A 19,182-nucleotide genomic window follows, 5' to 3' on the forward strand; every position below is an offset into this window, starting at 1 on the left:
TTAAAGATAGGCCTGCAAACAGGAAGTTTGGGTTTTCTTTGGAATAAGAAGCAAAAGTTCTTATTCATAAAAATTAAAGCCATTTTTTCAGGTAATGTGCTCAAAGTGGTTCTTCACTACCTGCTGGGTAATCTACTTCATTAGAGCACTGGTGTACACATAAGGCTGCTACTATTGCAGCCTTTCAGTACCCAAAGGAGTGCTGTAAGAAAGAAGGAGATAGACTGTTAAGCAGGATCTGTTGTCACAGGACGAGGGGGAATTGTTTCAAACTAAAAGAGATATTGATTGGCAATAAGGAAAATGTTTTTTATGATAAAGGAAGGTAGTGAAACACTGGTATGGGCTGCCTAGAGAGGTGGTGGCTGCTCCATCCCTGAAGGCACACAGGGTCAGGCTGAGCAGGGCTCTGAGCAACTTATCTGTTTGTAGCTGTTCCTGTTCATTGCAGGGGAGTTGGACAAGGTGGCATTTAAGGGTCCCTTTCAACTCATACAAATCAATGATAAGAGCATATGCTCTCCGTGGCATTTATTTGAGGTGTACATGGCTGTTCCCCGGTGTCTGGGATAACACAGATGTAGGTGACTAGCAGCTGGCATTTCTAAGAGTCTGGTGGTCACTCTTCATGTGGAGAGTGCAGATAAAAAAACTGGGAGTCTGAGCACACAAGAGTGAGCTCCATAATCTGGAAAATACACTTGGAGGTCAAAGAGGTCCCTTTTCTTCCACGTGGTGTTTGTGTACAGTCTTATATGAAAAGCCTAACTTTCATGTCACATTGAGTGGATCTTCCTTTCTATTATTTATTCAGCCACACCTTGCTGAGAATTTCAACTTCTAGTATTGCAATTGTGAGGAAGGAGTTGTATTTCATTCACATGTCCTTGTTTTCATCTGTGGATCTCAAAGCACATCAAACTCATCTTGTATATACCTGGGAGATAAGGCAAAAGGTACAGATGTAGAGATGTGCTTCAAGTTTTCCTGCAGACCAGTAGCCGGAGCAGGAACAGAATCGAGGGACTCCAGTCTTGGGGTTTACTTCTCATTTGTAAGAATTCTGAAATACCTACTTAGTAACTGTATTTAAGAGGCATTTCATAGATGAAAAGTACTGTGATTAGCAGTGTAGCTCATTTATCTAAAGGACACTGAATAACGAATATCCAGCTATAGAAATGGCAGTCATATGGCTTGCAACTGTTTTGTTTTTTTTAATCTTATTATACTTTCATTCCACAGGTAAAGGAGTTAAAACTTTCACATCCAAAACTGTGTACTAATCAACTAGTTTTTGCTTGTAAGATTCATCTGTTTAATACTGGTCTTGTCTGAAATAAAGACAGATTTAGGGAATAGGAAATAAATAGGAAATTCTGTAGCTTCTTATAGCCCAGCATAGCTGGACTACATTCATGTAGCTTCTTATAGCTCAGCACATTTTAACCCTCTCTTTCTCCTCCTCTTGTGTTCAAGCCCTTCAAGCTGTGTATTAGAATACTGACTGACAATGCATTTGCTGATAACACATCAACATTAATGCTCCACTCTGATATGGGACCCCTTTCACAGCCTCGACATCTTGTCTGACTTTTGAGGACAGAAGAGCAGCAGCCTCTGAGGGTTTTTCTGTATTCTTTTTTGTTTTTAAACAGAAGGAATGGCTTTCAGCATTTCTGGATGCAGGATATTCAGTGTTCTCACTTATACTAACGTGTACAGAAGGCCGTGACGTTTGGGTGGCACAATTTCTATCCTGTCAATAAGAACACATTGTACGTTCAGTAAAGAAGTATCTCCAATGTATTGGAAGTTTCTGCCCTCTACTGGCATTCCTGAAGATCAGTCTCACCCCAGCTGTGGGAGTCTGTGTTCATATCCCAAAAGAGTCATCACAGACCGTGATGGAGACCGGCTGCATTTATGAAGCAAATCCCTTAAAGCACGGTGCTTCAGGAAGTGTAGGAATGACAGTGTCTGACAGGGATCCAAATCTCAGCTGACACCTGTGCTGACTTCTGCAACGTTTTTCAGATGTCTGTCTACTTCTCTCACATCGTTCAACACCACAACGGCCAGACTGACACATCTCCATGTACTATTATAGTCCCCATCTGTTTTTTTTTTCCAGGCAGCCATTGAAGGGAAGAACAAATACAAAAATAAGAGCTACTTTTTTTTTTATAGCGGGGGTTTCCATTTTTCCATTTCTCTATTGGAAGCAAATAAATAAATAAATAAATAAATGCTATTTAACTGGTCTGTATGTGGATCACGCTTCGCAAGATGGAGAGCTCAGTCTGAACAGCAGCTCGACTCACCCTCTCACGCAAGAAACATTTAAAACAACTTACCACCCAGTATTCACGGGTACTTTGCTTTTCAGTGATATTCTTTCATACAATCTTGTTTTGCACTCGTGCTTTATTAAAATATATGTTTTCTAAATCTGTAGGAGAAAAACATTAATGTAGATTGGATCTGTCCCCACTGCCAAGGAATTCAGAAGTTACATTTTAAAAGACACATCTGTACCCAGTACTACCTACTGCGTCAAAGTTTGCTGCAGTTCAGAGTAACAGCATCCGTGTATGTGTGGAGGTACCACGTAATTGTATCACCTTTTTAAAGGCATCTTGGTTAAGGTCTGGAAACATGCTTAGAGACAAGGGATAGATTGCTACATCTGTACAGTGAGAATGGATCAGCTTAGAGCGGGACAGATCTACGTGGTATTTGGGTTTCACTTTACTGCTTATTGAAGAAGTGAAGTCTGGGGAAATGTGTATCTTCAGAAGATTGTACAAGAAAAGTGCCTTATTAAACTGGCTCCATACATGTGAATTTCTGAACAAGACACCAGCTAATATAAAACTGGCATATTAACCTTCTTAAAACATTCCAGTTAGCACTTTTTACCACTCTCCCATTGCTACAGCCAGCTTTCCTCTTAGATTTATTACCACTTCTTATCCAGCACAAGCTGAGTGAGGACACTGAGATGGGCACCTTTTGTACAATAGGCATTTTCTACCATTCCTGTCCCTTCAAGCAAGAGCAGAAGGAAAGCTCTGTTGCAGATGTGCCTGTTGCTACACTCGCATTCAAGAAGGATTTATTGCATCTCATGAGATTACACAGATCATCTTACAGTAACTGGGACCTCTCATTTAATTAGCTAGGCAAAAAAGCCATACACACAGCTGGTTCAGTGTCTGATGGATTCAGGGGTCTGCACAGGAAGCTCCAGGGGCTAGTGACACCATGCCATTTTCAACACTATCCTGACACAGCTGTTCATCTTCTAGAGCCATGCTGGTGCATTCATATAACTTGACATGGGGGAGAGACAACTGATCTTTCCACAGACTTAGCAACCCTCTCCCTAGCATAGCATACACACTGTTCATTTCCCAAACTTTCTCTGATGCTGGCAAAGCATACCTGAAGCAGCTAAGTGTAAACAACAGGCTTACTACATGTTTTCCTATCAAGACCATCAGGTCTTTCCAATGGAGAATAATCTATGCAATAGATCCCATATCATTTTATTTTTTGATATTTTCATCTCTTTAGCAAAACAAGACTTAATTTCCATCTCTCCCCCTGTATAATCTCAGGGTTGGTTATTTAGAACCTTCTATTGCCACATGGCAATAACCCAGTGCCTTTTTTCACTAGGTCAATAACAACATTAAGGTAAAGATACATGTCTGTAATTCAAAGATGCTTGAAAAGCCTCTGTAGCCTCTAGCAAATAAAAGGTTCTCTGTTTGTGTCTTAAGTTCCATTCAGTGCACGCCTTTGCTATTTCTAAACTGTAAATTCAGTTAACAAATTGATCAAAGTATTACAAATGTCTGGATTACAGGGACAGAGACAGTTCAATATGTAAAACAATATACATTTATTTAGCACAAAATATTCATGTTCAAATAGAAGTGCACACTTTTTCCTAGTGTTTATGTATTAACACAAAGGCATTTTTGGCAAAACCGCTGTTTTATCCTACGGCTGTAGGCCTGATAGCAGTTTATAAACTGTAAGGCAAATTAGGAACTCCTCAAGTTAACAATCCCTATATAGTTCCACTAACTCCAGCAGAACATATGCAAAGAGAAGTGTTAGAAGACTAGGACATATGAACACAGTGTTTCCTATAATAACAGCCAACACAATAGCAGGGGTAGAGTTATATTCCCAGACAGAGAAAGAAGTAAAAAAGGCAACTGAAAGATTCTCAGTAACTTGCTAGAGACACTGATTGAGAAAGGTATCCAATCATTATATGTGAGATTACACAACAGTAATGCAGCTCCCAGTTCAGAGAAAACAAGCACATCACCACATAATGCTCAGGATTTAGGACATCTACAGACTCTAAAGACTGCAGCTTCAATTTAGAGACAAATGCATGATACTTTCTGGTAAATAAACACAGATAGCTCACAACAGAAATACTACTTGAAATTTGATTCCAATAATGACATTGTTACAGTCGCTGGATACAGATCACCACACAAATTATGCTGGCAGATGGACTTTCCATAGCTTCCCCTTTGCTGAAGTTCCACCATCTTAAGCATCCTACATCAAAGATGTGCTGGAACTAGTTCGGTCTTCCCTCCTGCAGTTATCACCTGGATTAGACTCCCTGAGTTTGGTCGATTCTTTCCTGTTATCCAGTCATAAAAGGTTCTGTTTTTAAATAAATAGATAAAACAGGATGGGGAGGATAAAAATAAGAAATACTATCAGGCACATTGACAGGAAGTATAAAATAAAGACCCAATTATTGTCCTTCTTTTTTCCCCCCCTCTGTAGCAATTTCTACATTGTGTCAAACACTGCCAATGTATCATCAGATTCAAACTTCGGTCAGATGGAGATCTGGAGAAATCAGAGATCTGGAGAAATCAGAAGCACTTTACAGAACACACATGAAATTTTCAGAACACCTCAAAGCAAAATACCAGGTGTTTAAAACATCACAGGTCTGCCCAGGTTGAAAAAACAAATACGCTGAAAGGGGGAGGCAGGAGCTATAGAAGTTGCCTTTATAGCATACATCATAAACACAGACATATGGCTGAAATAGGGTTGGTAAACCTTGGAGCCGTTACAAGTTACAGGTTAAATGACTGTTTTTAGCCCCCACATCTCTGTATCCTATTCCTATTCTCTTCTTACACATCCCTTACTTTTCAGCCTATGCAAATACCCTTTATTTCCAAATTATTTTTCCTTAACCCATTGTTCTGCCAACAGGGAAATAACTGTGAAAAAAGTCTTGGCAGAAGCACAGAAAGTTCAAGATATCCAAAATATGCTGAGTAAGGTGGGCTCGTTCTGGACAGCACACCTGAACGCTGCTCATCAAAATTGATAAAGGTATTTTTCAGGTCCATCAACCTTTCTGTCATCGCAAACTTAGTAGTTACCATTTTGGAGCTTCCTGCCATCTGACAGATGGAAAAAACAAAGAAAAAAAAGAAGAAAAAAAAGAAAAACAAAACAAAAAAACCTTTGGCTGAACTACACTAAACAAAACCAGGAGTTCTTCCAGCTTTAAGAAGTGGATTAACACACCAAAAACTGGGCAGTAAAATAAATCAAAACAAATAAACAACGTCAAAGTTTACGAGCTTATTTGCAGTTTACCTTTAAACTACTGACTCTTGCATTTCCAATTTAATTTGCCTACAGCCTTTACTCTGGATTTCAACTACTTAAGGCCATCTTATCATTGTAACTGACATAGAGATGCTGTAGTTGATGGAGCTGGGCTAATTTTCCATTTAAGAAGCCTGCACAATAGGCCTGACCTCATCTGGAGACCTACAAATCAGGGAAATTATGGGGAAAAAATGCCCAAATCCATGACAGCCATTTAGAAAGAGCAGGCAGGAAGACTGAACAGCAAAACTGACAGTAAGAACTGCTTAGTTGTCACATGCATACTCACTCAGCAATGAATTCTAAGGATGTCCAAGAGCTGAAATCTGCATCAGGCATTGATTTCCTGTTCGCTGGCGTATCCAAGGTAACTCTGTAATTAAAACAAGATAAACCCTTATTTATTCATCATGTTTCTGATAAAAGCCCCCTGCTTCTTTTCATTGCTGTAACATATGTTTGTATTTTATACCATGCGGTACAGATCTCCCTTGCTTTCTTTACACGTTAACAGCATATAACTATCAGTTTCAATGTACATCAAAGGCTACAGCCTGAAACCCCTTAGCTCCCTGCCTTGCTGATGACATCCAACCCACCAGGCCTATCACCCAGCACACAGCTCCCTCCCAGCCTCTCTCATGCAGACAGGCTGTAGCACTAATATTCTTGCCTGTATGTATCACACAGCACGTGCCCTACTACTACTGCCCTCAACCTGTGCACTTGTAGCTCACTCAAGTGTGTAGGCCCAGTAAGTTTTGACTTTGATAATAATAAAGGCTGAAGTTTTCAGAACTGTCTTACTGCTATACTGTTGACAATACAGTATATAATTACTCTCAAGGACTCCCTCAAGCATAGAGTTTTGCATGAGACCTGTGCAAATCCAGAATGGCCAAAAGTACAAAAGTGTTCTTGGTGTCTGCCTGCCTGCAAAGCTCTGTAGGACATTGTGTTCGTGATCCAACGCTCTCAGTGCTGTTGCTTTCTGACCTGATGGAGTGTGCATAACAGCACGTATGTGAGGAAAACACACAGTTAGATTTTGGGCAACATCCCAAATACCCATACACAACTGTTTAAAATCTTAAGTTTTGGTTCCAGGTATGGACCTGGTAAGATAAATAACTCTTGCAGCAATACCAATGGACTTTGATATACTAAGACCTACCAGCTCACTCATTTTTACTGACTTTTCTCAAAGCATCAAAAAGATAGCTAGGACAGACAAATACAAGCTAGATTCTTTTTCCTGCAGATCTTCCATGTAACTAATTTTTACTGATCAACCCCAGGTGCTTCTGTGGATGAAGATATGAAGATTTTCTAAGTCAAAACTTGTCCAGTAATCCTTTCTTTGCTATAATTATACAACTAAGTCTAAAATTGTGCTGAAAAGTCCTTCTTACCTTCTGACTGTACTGAAAAAGGTACATGTTAGCAGTTGGCTACTGTTAGAATGTTTAAAGCTGAATCAACTTTTAATCCTAACACCCACTACTGGTTTGCACAGCAAGTGAATAAAGTTATCCACTGTTGGGACAGCTTGCCCACTGCCACTTTCATATGTTCAAGACACTCCTTTTCACAGTCTAAGCTATTTGAATAGCGTGGACAGGACATCACAACCACACCAGTGCAACTCTAGGTTGCAGCAGTAACAAAACAGTGCGGGCAAAGGTAAGTATTCAAGCACTTACGGTAAAATAGCAACAGCAGCAGAGCCAGATGGCAAGCCGCTATTGGCACCAGCCAAACTCCGACACAGCTGGTGCACTGCTCCTTTAGCCATGCCATAGCCAACCATCCCTAGCAACAGAAAACAGGCAAACTAAAGCACAGTTCTCAATATCATCAGTAGTAAGACACAAACACACGTTATTTAATTAATAATAAGTTTTGTATCACTTACCATAGCCAGAACAGAAATAGATTTAAAACATACAGAAATATTATTAAAGAAAAAAATGAAATTTAAATTTATAAGAGAAAAACAAACCCAAACAAAAGCCTTCTAATAGACATCCAGGAACAACAGAAAAGCTTTGAGCGTTACAGAACTGACAAACCTATTGCTTTCAACATGTTTAATTAACACTTCAGAACACACCCTGAAGGACCAAGAGAGTTAACCTCACTGGTTTTGTTTTCTAAGTGCAAAGAGACTCACTGACTTTAATCAAGCAATCACCTGTTAACTCAGAGCATAAGTCTGAAGTACTCACAGTTTTGGACCTGAGCAGTTATAGCGGACTTCTCTCCAGAACAGTAACTCACTGCAGCAGCATCCTAATTCTGACAGGCCCTCTGGAGGAAGCTACAAAAAGCCTATCAGACAGAAAACCCAGTCCGGGCAGAAAGCGACTAAACCACCTGCATATAAATCCAGCATCTTCAGGAGCACAGCTGCTTTTCAGACAGCCAGTACTCAGCAGTGTACGATGTGTGGGAATGAGAGCACGCAACATACTGCTCAAGTACAAGAGCTGGACAATCAAGGTGCTACAGGTCTCAGTTGTCTCATGGTACACATCTGCCAAGCAGCCTAAACAGTGATTAAGCACATAGGAAAAAGATAAATGGCCTCAAGTTGCGCCAAGGTAAGTTTAGGTTGGATGTTAGGAAACACTTCTTTGCAGAAAGGGTAGTTAAGTACTGGAATAGGCTCCCCATGGAGGTGGTGGTTGAGTCACTGTCCCTGGATGTGTTTAAGAGCCGTTTGGATGTGGTGCTCAGGGATATGATTTAGCAGAGGGTTGTTAGAGTTAGGGTACTATGGTTAGGCTGCGGTTGGACTTGATGATCTTCAAGGTCTTTTCCAACCTGTGTAATTCTATGATTCTAAATGTATTTTGTCTACTACAACTGGATGACTTTCTACCTCTCCGTACAACTCCTTTTCAAAGTACCCAAGGAAGTATTCTGCAATGAAGGTATAAAGGTAATTTTGCATTACATAAATGTTTCTGTTACATTCAATTAGATATACTGTACAGTATCCACAGTTATTAGGAGGAATCACCATCAGCAGCAGCTACCTCCTTTTATTTTACGATAAAATATTTACACTTCTATCATATTACCCTCTGCTATAAACCAGATACCAAGTCTTCTTAAGCCTTTTCTATGTTTCTTAGCCATCGCTGTTGAACTACTTACTGTAGCTATTGCATTATTTTCAGTTTTCTTCAATTTGCATTGAATGAGTCAACATTTTCACACAGAACAAAAATCACAGGAAGATCAAACAAGAAAAAGAGGATTCCTTCCTTAATGGCTGAAAATAACACGCCAGCAAGTCATATTTGCAAAAGTTGAGTAACAATTCTTTCCCAACCCTTCCTGAAGTTAATAAGCTGCATGTGTTTGCCCAAAGCACTGCTGTGCTTTTAAAAAACAATCCAGACTCATTGAAAACTGCTAGCTGAAAACATGAAAGCAAATCACTGATGCTTGTGTTGTGGTCCCTACCTCCCCAGACAAAAGACATTATGAAAGTTCAGTTTGCCAAAGTTCGCGTTATTTCATTTGTAGATGGTCAGTCAGTAGTAGACAGTAAATTATGCATCTGCTTATTCACATCAAGTAAACCTTTTAACTTCAGACCATGCCAGACACAGCTGTAAACTCAGAATGAGGATGAGGAGCTACAAGACACAGTTTAGTGGTTTGCTGTAGCTACAGTAATGGGAGGATGGCTGGACTACGTGGTCTTGTAGGTCCTTTCCAACCTTATGATTCTAGGATTCTAAAGGTAAATCATTAACTAGAAAATACAGCGTATTCCTCCTGAGTCACTACAGATGCAGCTTTCAGGAATATTCATTAATTTTGTAACATGCTTTACAGCGGTAGTAGCTACATCTCATCAAAGTACTGTTAAGTCACACTAGTAAACTGGGAAAATATTTGTCTCACAAAACTTTCCTTGCCTGCGGGCTCTTTTGAATTGCTCCCAATTGGGAGTGAGATGAAAAAAAAACCTGAGAAAACTTTGTTCTAAATAGGTTGGAGGGCGAAGCTAAAGATCAACAAGCTTATCTGTGCCTGAAGTGAAGGTGGCCTGGAATCAGAACATGAACAGGACAAGCACATTTAGCAGAATCAGCTGAGTCATCACTAGTTGAAAAACAGGGTAGTTAGGGACTTCACTTCTTAGAAAACAAATAAGAGATTTAACTGTATTTGAGCGCTATACTTACAGCTTGCTGCGTACCTTAATTCTTCACTATTTTCCAAATTATTTTTTACTATATCTTATATTAGCCAAGTCCATTTCACCAGTGCATATCCACTATTAACTAAATACTGATTCTGTTAGTATTCCAGCTTCAAGAAATTCAGTGTTGCCACCTGTAAAATTACACTTACCTTAAGCACTTCAGCAGCCATTTTCCATTTGTAATGGATGTCAAGAAACTGGCAAGTGAAACTACTCTTCATGAACAATACCGCTCAGATTAACACAGAGGTATGAGGTTGCCACACATGACGTCACTTTACCTGGAGTTCCAGATAAAGCAGCTTGAGCTCCCGTCAAAGTCAAGAGACCTCCTTCTTTCAGATGTTTTGTGGCCAGGTGGCTGGAAATAGTGGATGTCCAAACACTTTGTTTCCACATCAGATCACAGTTTTTGTACAAAGCTGATTAAAAAGATAATGAGTTATAGTAACTAGGAGAAAAAAGATCTCTAATCCTGGTTGTCTTCCTATCACACATAGTGCAACAGTACCACACAAAGTACTATAGTGATATGCTTTCAATTATTTTCCACTTCCACACTGGGTAAAATATAGATTTATATCTTTTCTATCTCTGGGTGCCAAACCTCAGCTCTACAGCATGTATTCTAGGCAATTACCTGCTTTCTATCAAAAATAAAAACACAATATATAAACATCAGATAGGTCCATTCATGCTTATACTCCGTTCAAAGACTTCCAAATTCCTCAAGCTTCTATAAGGACTGCTTTAATCTATGTCAAGGATCTGAAAATCACACATTAGCTTCTTCCCACATTGTAGTGTGATTTCTCTTTCCTTAATTTCCCTGCTGGCTGCATACAGTTACACCCCACTCGAATGCAGAAAGACAACTCCAAGAGGTAAGAGAGTTAAACAAAAATATTTCTTATCAACAGATTGAATCACAGAATAGAATAACACATCTGAAATTAATCTGTTGGTATAAACGTACTCATCTATTAATCTGCACTATACCAAGCATGCATCCTACTGCCTCAATATACTGGAGGACAAATTCTACTATAGCAGCCCATTAGGACCTGGAAGAACACCCGTAACTTCATAAGAAAGTAAAATCAAGCACCTGGCACTGCTTTTTGTCCTTTCCATGCAGGTACTGATGGCAAAAAACAATGACTAGCCAAGTCAAAGATCTTACCGTTCAGAAAGAATCCTTTCCAGAACACAGCACAGAACAAGTATGAGCAGCTCAGTGAGATAAGCTGACCACTTGATTCCAAGATACCCTGCTATCCCACCAGAAGAATTACTATAAACCAGGGTTATGACAGAACACATTATTTCCAGTACTGTGCAGATCTATGACAACCCAATACAATCTAATTGTGGACATGCGTTCACTTTGGTTGAGCTGTGTGTGCCTTCTCACATTCTCTTCATAGGTGAAAATTTTGCCTATAACATCTGAGCTGGGAAATGGAAGGAGAATGTATTTTAAGAGATTCACTCCATACAGAAAGCAAGGTCCTTTTCCCACTAATATTGTTATTCTCTATACCAGTAGGAAAAGCCAAAAATTGCTTTCTGAATATTACACGTTTAAAAGCTTTATAAATCTATGGACTCCTTTATACAGTTCCTCTAAGATTTCATTCTTATGACATGCACAGGCTTACATTTAGCTTTGGCACTGCCTCCAGCCCATCCTCCTGCTACACATAAGATCGCATCCACCTTTTCTTCGCCAAGCAGCTTTCCAACCTCTGCTGTCACCTTCAAAACACAGAATAAAAACATAAAGCCACTTTTAAGGTTCGACTGTTAAGATAAAGGAGAAAATACCAATTTAAAGAAATTATATATAAAGAAATATATATCAAGATTGCTTTAAAGTTACTCAGCTGTGTAACTAGAAGAAAAAAAGACACAATGTAAAGCAATTTAAACGGCTGCAGAAAACATACAGGACCCATCAACTCAGATCAACTGTGAAAGGTAACTAAAGATGACAGTCAGCTCATACGGTGTGTGATGTCACTGGAAATAAGTGATTTGAGCAGCAACGAGAGATCCAGCCCTTACCTACATCATAAACTACCTTTTAGAATCACTATCAGTGATTATTTTGAAGGTACCTCTCTGCACACTGTGCCGTTCAAGCCAAAAAAGCTCCAGATCTGCACAGAGCCGCTTCCACAACAATTCTGACGACAGCACAAGGAACAAATAACTGAATATTTGCTTGCTCACTGCTCTTGCCTTAACCACACGAGCCACACGTCACACCTCTGCACCTGACACGGAGCCTTATGGATACGCAGCATCTTTTTCCCCACAACAGGCAATACAGCCGGTCATCAATCTCCTGCGCTGTGGGGAAATGGGACCTCGCTGCAGCCTGCAACCACGGCACCGCCCCCGCGCGCTCCCACCTGCTCGGCCTGCTCGGTGAAGGACTCGGTGGCTCTCACCACCACGCTGGCGCTGGCCTCTTCGTTCTCGGTCAGGTCGATGCTGGCGACCCACTGAGCGGTAAGAGAGCCGTTAGAGCCGTTAGAGCCCATACCGAGGCTCCGCGCTGCCCAGCCGCCGCTTCCCCGCACCCCGTCCCGCTCCGTCCCGCCCCAGCCCGGCGCGCACCCAGTTCCTGGACTTGAAGTACTGCACGCACTGGGACCCCAGGGCCCCTCTGCCGCCATACACCAGCACCCTGCCCGCCGCTGCCATGCTCGCAACTTGTCGCCCGCTCTCCGGCCCCGCTCGATCCCGCCCGGCAGCCCAGCAGCTCGGCCCTCCCCGCCACACAGCGCCGGCTGCGCATGCGGAGCGGAGCCAGGTCCTGTCAGGGAAGAGCTCCGCCCGCCCCCGAGGGCTCGGAGGAGGTACCCGGCTCGCATACCCCAGCGGCGGGTTGTGTTACTGCCCTCGGGGACGTTGCAATGGTTAATTAATTAATTAATTAATTAGGGCTTGAGTAGCAGTAACCGTAGAAGCCGGCCCGGCCGTGGCTGTGTGCAGGTGGGGCACTCAGAATCACAGAATCATTACGGCTGGAAAAGACCTCTAAGATCACACAGTCCAACCATCAGCCTGTCACCATCCCTCGGTCCCTCATCTCCACGTTTCTCAAACACCTGCAGGGTCAGTGACCCCCACCTCCCCGGGCAGCCTGTACCAATGTAACACCACTCTTCCTGAGGACAACTCTTCTTTAATTTCCAACCTGAACCTGCCCTGGCACAACTTCAGGCCGTTCCCTCTCATCTATTACCTGGGAGAAGAGGCCTCACCCCACCTGTGCACAACGGGGTGCTGTAGAGCAATAAGGTGTCCTCTGAGCCTCCCCTTCTCCAGACGGAACAATCCCATCTCCCTCGGCTGCTCCTCATAAGACCTGTGTTGTGTTCTGCCATGTTAGCAGTCCCGTGAGCTCTGGCAGCGGTGACATTTAGGCTGGCACAGAGTGAGCACCAGGAGGAGCACACAGCAGAGATGTCAGCAAAATTCTGCTGTCAGTTTCCATGCTTGCAATGCTTTGTAGCTAATTATGCCTTTAATAATCTTCAGTAAATACAAGTCTACTCCTTGTTTTCTTCCTATGTGGCTACGGTATAGATCCCAATGTCATTTGAGCAAGACAATTAAACCCCTGGTGAAACATTAGCTCTGCAGTAGATATAGGATTACTTTCTGCAGAAAGAAGCACCACGGCGCTGCAGGGTAATGAAGCCGATGTTTGCAACCATCTCGGGATGTTGTGGCAGCAAGATGCATTTTTGGACTTGATTTTTAACCATACAGCTTAATTTCTGGAGCTTCAAAATGTAATGAAATGTGTTTTGAAATGCCTGCTGTTCAGCTGTGGATTTTGGAGCATCAGGAATAAACTGGGAATGTGCCTAATTGCTGCAGAGAGGCCTTGGAGATGACTCCCTGAGACCACTAGGATGCCCGGCTGCTTTAAAACAACTTTATTCGCCTTGGCTTCTGCAATAAGTTTTGCATCTTTTATCTTGATTGTTGTGGCAATGGGGACCCCGAAGTGGATGACTGGGAAGATCCTGTGCAAAACAGGAGCTGAATTAGTCAACGCTACAGACCCAGAGCTGGTCAAGTTCATTGGGGAAATTTACTATGGACTCTTCCGAGGTGGCAAAATACGTCAGTGTGGGCTGGGCGGGCGCCGCTCCAAATTCTCAGGTAAGCACAGATGTGGTTGAATCCCAAACTTGAATGTCTTGTTCGACTCTAAAGGCACTCTGTTTTCTTTGCAGAACTTGTAGAATGCAGAACTTTGGGATTTGGGTGGGAATGTAAACCCTCTACTATTTTACACTAGCTTTTTTTTCACTGGTTATGTTCTGTAATCCTGGAATCAAGAAACAAAATCCCTAGAGCTCGATTGAGGGTTTCCCTTTAGTCTTGTAAAGTGAGTGAAAGTCACTGCTTGTGTCCCAGGCCATAGGAGGAGTTATGTTCGAGGTGATCCTGTAAGTCACGCTATACCCTTACCTGAAGCTTTCCTCTGATGAGTGTTGCTCTGCAGTATTTCTGTGCCTCAGCTGTTGCCTTCTTTGTTGAGCTCCTCACTTTCTTTGTGTGTGTTCATGTGTGTGTTTTTCTTTTAAGAAGCAGAGATGTATTTAGCTGTCCACACTGATGCATTTCCCCATCTGTCCCAGTGCAGATGTTTGCCCTTGCAGATCCTCCTAACTCTGTTAACGTGTTGAAGAAGTTTGTAACTTCTTTTCTAGTAACTCTGACAGCAAAACAATATTGCTGAGTCTGGAATAGTCATATTTCAGTAACCAAAGTGGCTGGCAAGTAGGAAAGCAGGGCAAAGTTCTTCTTGCTTTGCACAGCTGCTGTTTCTATGCAAGATATAGAGAAATACAGCTCCAGTTCTGTCACCCTATACACAGCTGTGAGACAAAATGATCAAAAAGGTAGCCAATACCCTTTTCAATCTTCCTACAACTTTCTGGACTCATTAGTATACTTTCTGATTAATTGCAGTGTAAGCTGAGAGGAAGGCCTAGCATTCCACCCATCACTATGGAGTTTATTGATACATATCTGGAGGATGTGATCCTATCCTCCTTGAACAAACAAAGCACGCGCTTATGCTAATAAGAGTTTTGCCTGCCAGAACTATAAAATGGGGTCATTAATGGCAGTGGACACGACTGTGTGGTGAAGTGAACAAGTGTGCAAGAAATTTTCCCTTTTAAATACTTTAATAACACTATAAAGGTTGAAAACTTTGCAGCGCTGGCATCAAAATCATGGTAGTACGGCAGAGCTGTTAGACTCACCTCCTCCTGGAGGTGTTCCACTCGCACTGTGTCATCTATATGAGACCCATGTGGCTTTTCTGGAAGTCCTAAGGCACATAAATTGGTGCGAGATGCTTATGTTCTGACATCTGAATAGAGCCCTGGGAACCCGCCGGGGAAGCAGACATTTGTCTGTGTGCACAACAGGCACAGCTGGAACATGTCAGCAGCCCCCACGGCAATGTTCTTCCTCAAGATTCTTTCTTCTTTATTAAGCCAGGCTTACTGCTCATGGCTTTGGAGAAGAGGCAAAGGAAATACAAATTCAGAGTAGATCTCACTGGAGCCAGCAGGAAGAGAGAGAAAGAAGAATCATAAGAAAAAAGAAATCAGTCAGGAGAAACTCCTTTTCAGGCTGCAAAGGCCTGGACAAGGAAACTGGGACTTCTGGACTTCAAAGGGATGAAATTAAAAGCATGGGACAGCACTGGGAAACTGAAAAAGAGGAGTTTGGAGTGGAAAACAAAACGAGACAAATAGAACAGTACTTAACCCTGAATCCTTACTCACAGGTCCTCTATGGAGGATTTTTCCCGTGGTAGAATATATCCTGTTTGTCTGATGCACTGAACTGATTGCTTCTTTAACAACAGCCTTGTTTAGGTATAATTTGAGTTTGCTGTATGAGCATAGTGTGCTGCTTTTATTGTTGTCAAGAAAAATCACACACTGAATAGATGATTTTTTTCTTACCAGTTTTCCCACATATGGTGAAGAAACTGAATACAGGCCTACATGTGATGATAATAATGTTCCTTTGTGTGGCCATTTCCTTTTCTCTGGTCAGTTTTGGATTCTGCATTCTTAACGCAATTAAAGTTCCTTACCGGGCTATTAAGGGTCCAGCAGGAATATGCCTTTGGAATTTCCTTGCAGGTAAAATAACTTACTAGTATTTTTCATCAGGTAAAATTTGTAAAATAATAATAATAATAAATGTTAACAGCAAAACTACTCTTGCCTTACTGAATATCTCCTTGATTTAAGTACTTAGAAATAAATCACAGAATCACAGAATGGCCTGGGTTGGAAGGGACCTCAAGGATTATGAATCTCTAACCCTCCTGCCACAGGCAGTGTCATCAACCTCCCCATATAATACCAGACGAGGTTACCCAGGGCCCCATCCAACCTGGCCTTGAACACCTCCAGGGACAGTGCACCAACAAGCAATCTGGCAGCCTGTTCCAGCACCTCACCACTCTCATAGTAAAGAAAATCCCCCCAACATCCAAGCTAAATCTTCCCTACCTCAACATCAAACCATTTCCCCTTGTCCTGCTATTATCTACCCTTGCAAAGAGTTGACTCCCCTCCTGTTTATAGGATCCCTTTAGGTACAGAAAGGCTGCAATGAGGTCACCCCATAGCCTTCTTGTTCTTCTGAACAAGCCCAGCTCCCTCAGCCACCCTCAGAGGGGAGGTGCTTCAGCCCCCTCATCATTTTTGTGGCCCTCCTCTAGACTCCCCAATTAAATAAAGTTGCAGTAAATTCTCATTTACCAAAACAGATCTGGTAGATGGCATTTCAGCTTATTGTCTCTTATTATATAAGAGAAGCTGCAAATTTTGGTCTTTACAATCACTGATCAAGGGACCTCATTGCAAACACTGGTAAAAATGCTTGGCCATACAATAAAGACATTTTGAAGATGTTTAAGCCATTCCCAAGTCCATCCCATTCCACTCACTTTTGTATTTTAGTAAGTCTTTCTGAAGCACAACCAAAACGTTTTGGCAGCAACGGTGAATGCTTCTTTTGTTTTGTTGCAGGTGGATTCATAGCTCTTGCAGTCACCGGCTTTATGGCTGCTGTGAAACTTCACCACCTCACAGAAAGAATTGCCAATTTTCGGGAAAACGTCTTTCAGTTTGTTGTCTTAGAGGAGCAGTTTGAAGATTGTTTGTGGATTTGTGTGGCGAGCGCCACAGCACATGCACTGAATTTGCTGCTAATAGCCATTAGTTGTATTAATTTCCCTAAAATCAAAACTAAAACGGAAGAGGCAAATGTTACAGCCGAAGATATCATGTACTAATAAATCTATATATCTTTGGTGAAGAGAACTGTCATGTTAGAAATGGCTTCTTGGCTTTTTGGCTTCTGGCTTGGATGGAGAACTTCGGTTTAGATGTGAGTAAAGATGCCAAGTGTGAAATTCAGCAGTATTTTTTAATCATATCATAGAATCATAGAATTACTCGGGTTGGAAAAGACCTTGAAGATCATCAAGTCCAACCGCAGCCTAACCATAGTACCCTAACTCTAACAACCCTCTGCTAAATCATATCCCTGAGCACCACATCCAAACGGCTCTTAAACACATCCAGGGACGGTGACTCAACCACCTCCCTGGGGAGCCGATTCCAGTGTTGAACTGCCCTTTCTGTAAAGAAGTGTTTCATAACATCCAACCTTTTTAAGGTAAGTCTACAGCACCAGCAACTAACACACATGGGAAAGTAGGATGAACAAATGCTACAAATATTATTTAAAAAAATGAGCTGTATGTGCAATATATGCTGCTGACAGTCTTGATAAAATGGACATTTAAAATACTTTAGAAAAAGAGGGTGAAGAAAAATTCCACCTGAACCAAATGTCTTTTTTTCTTTAGAAAGTCAATACATAATCATAAACCTCTGATAACAGGATTATCACAGAACAAAAAGAATGGATGTTTGCCAATTACCTTCTCAGGATTATCTGGAAATGTTTTAGAAAGCCATCCAGGACATGTCTGATGATGGCAAACTGCATTGAAGAAGGAGACCTTGCTATTGGTGGGGCTACCCTTAGGGGGAAGCACCAGCTAAGGGTGTGTGATAGTGTTCAAGAATAGAAATTATCAAACTCCACAAAGTAAAGAAGTGAGGAGAGTAAAATGTATGGGATGCTGGTAGGCTATGAATCAATGACCAGCTGCATGATGAAGGTTTCATTGCAAGTTCTGGAAATAAAGTAAATAGAATCTAAGTAACAGCAGTTTTAGATAATCTGAAAAGGGTAACATTAGTGATCTTCAGCCTCCTGTTCATTCCTACTTCTGTCTGAAATCAAGCCAAATAAATATATGATGAAAGAGGACCAAAATGAGTAAAAATGGTTACACGGATGGAAGGTACCAGGAAGGTATCCTGGTTCTGACAAGCATTTAAGCAGTTCATGCACCACAAATAGTTAATATTTCACTGAAAAGAAGCAATAGGAACTGCAGATAACTTATGAATTTCTCTGAGTGAATGAAAGAAGATATTACCTAAGTCAATGGCAATGAATTATTCTGTAGCCAGTTGCACTTTGTTGGACCAGCAGGCTGAGTGAGCCCATTCTTGTGACGAGTTCTTTGTAAAAAATAGTAACATTTGTAGGAGTCAAAGTGGTTTTAAAACATCTCGAGATATATTTAAAAAATTAAATCAAATTAGTTTTTCATTTGAAAACATCTCTTCACAAAAGCAGTATTGTAAGGCTCACTTTCAGTTGTGCCTGACTCTGTATTTCATGTACCCAAATAAGTAGTTTTATCACTGAATTGTGGAGAGCACTTCAGTAAAGCAAGTTACCAGAGTAAGCTGATATTTAACATTTTTGCTGACTAAGCTGCTTATGTAGATATTTAAATGAGGATAACTCAGCTTAAGTCAATGAGCTTAACATCTTTGACCCAGATACTTACTTTCCTCTCTCCTTTTACTCTGTTTATGTCTAAAGACCAATGAAAACAGCTGTCTTACGAAGATAATTCTACTTTCAGTCGGTATATTTTATGAAATATGTTTTGCTGTTGTACACAGCGGTCTCATGCCACTGAATGCTGCAGCAGTTTATGTGCCCACTCTGTGTGAGGTAAGAAATTAAAACGATTCAATTCATCTCCAGCACACACTCAGCATGACCAGCAGGCACTTGGAAAGGAAATATCACAGTTTCAAAGGAAACGTCATAAGCTAAAG

At 41.3% G+C, this 19,182-nt stretch overlaps 2 protein-coding genes across 2 annotated transcripts; one reads left to right on the plus strand and one right to left on the minus strand.

Moving 5' to 3' along the window:
- Window positions 1-3,886: 3,886 nt before the first annotated feature.
- QDPR (quinoid dihydropteridine reductase) lies at window positions 3,887-12,758 on the minus strand. Its single transcript, XM_072334760.1, has 7 exons — window positions 12,530-12,758; window positions 12,322-12,414; window positions 11,566-11,662; window positions 10,186-10,326; window positions 7,383-7,491; window positions 5,969-6,052; window positions 3,887-4,701 (listed from the first exon to the last, which is right to left on the minus strand). The coding sequence occupies exons 1-7, from the start codon at window positions 12,614-12,616 to the stop codon at window positions 4,596-4,598; spliced, it is 717 nt and encodes a 238-aa protein (XP_072190861.1). The 5' UTR covers window positions 12,617-12,758; the 3' UTR covers window positions 3,887-4,595.
- A 613-nt stretch (window positions 12,759-13,371) lies between these two features.
- CLRN2 (clarin 2) lies at window positions 13,372-17,264 on the plus strand. Its single transcript, XM_072336285.1, has 3 exons — window positions 13,372-14,089; window positions 15,922-16,101; window positions 16,999-17,264. Exons 1-3 carry the CDS (start codon window positions 13,837-13,839, stop codon window positions 17,262-17,264), a joined length of 699 nt encoding a protein of 232 aa, XP_072192386.1. The 5' UTR covers window positions 13,372-13,836.
- The last annotated feature ends 1,918 nt before the right edge of the window (window positions 17,265-19,182 follow it).

The sequence above is a fragment of the Excalfactoria chinensis genome, chromosome 4 (genome assembly GCF_039878825.1).
Source record: "Excalfactoria chinensis isolate bCotChi1 chromosome 4, bCotChi1.hap2, whole genome shotgun sequence".
Classification (NCBI taxonomy): Eukaryota; Metazoa; Chordata; class Aves; order Galliformes; family Phasianidae; genus Excalfactoria; species Excalfactoria chinensis.

Bases quoted from the DNA above. Each gene is read 5' to 3' on its own strand.
- QDPR (XM_072334760.1), bottom strand. From the start codon at position 12,616: ATGGCAGCGGCGGGCAGGGTGCTGGTGTATGGCGGCAGAGGGGCCCTG. The intron at 11,663-12,321 runs GTGGGAGCGCGC...TGTGTTTTGAAG, and splicing joins TCACCGAGCAGGCCGAGCAG to GTGACAGCAGAGGTTGGAAA. The intron at 10,327-11,565 runs GTAAGCCTGTGC...CTTTTTAATCAG, and splicing joins AGGCAGTGCCAAAGCTAAAT to CTTTGTACAAAAACTGTGAT.
- CLRN2 (XM_072336285.1), top strand. From the start codon at position 13,837: ATGCCCGGCTGCTTTAAAACAACTTTATTCGCCTTGGCTTCTGCAATA. The intron at 14,090-15,921 runs GTAAGCACAGAT...TTTTCTTACCAG, and splicing joins GCGCCGCTCCAAATTCTCAG to TTTTCCCACATATGGTGAAG. The intron at 16,102-16,998 runs GTAAAATAACTT...GTTTTGTTGCAG, and splicing joins CCTTTGGAATTTCCTTGCAG to GTGGATTCATAGCTCTTGCA.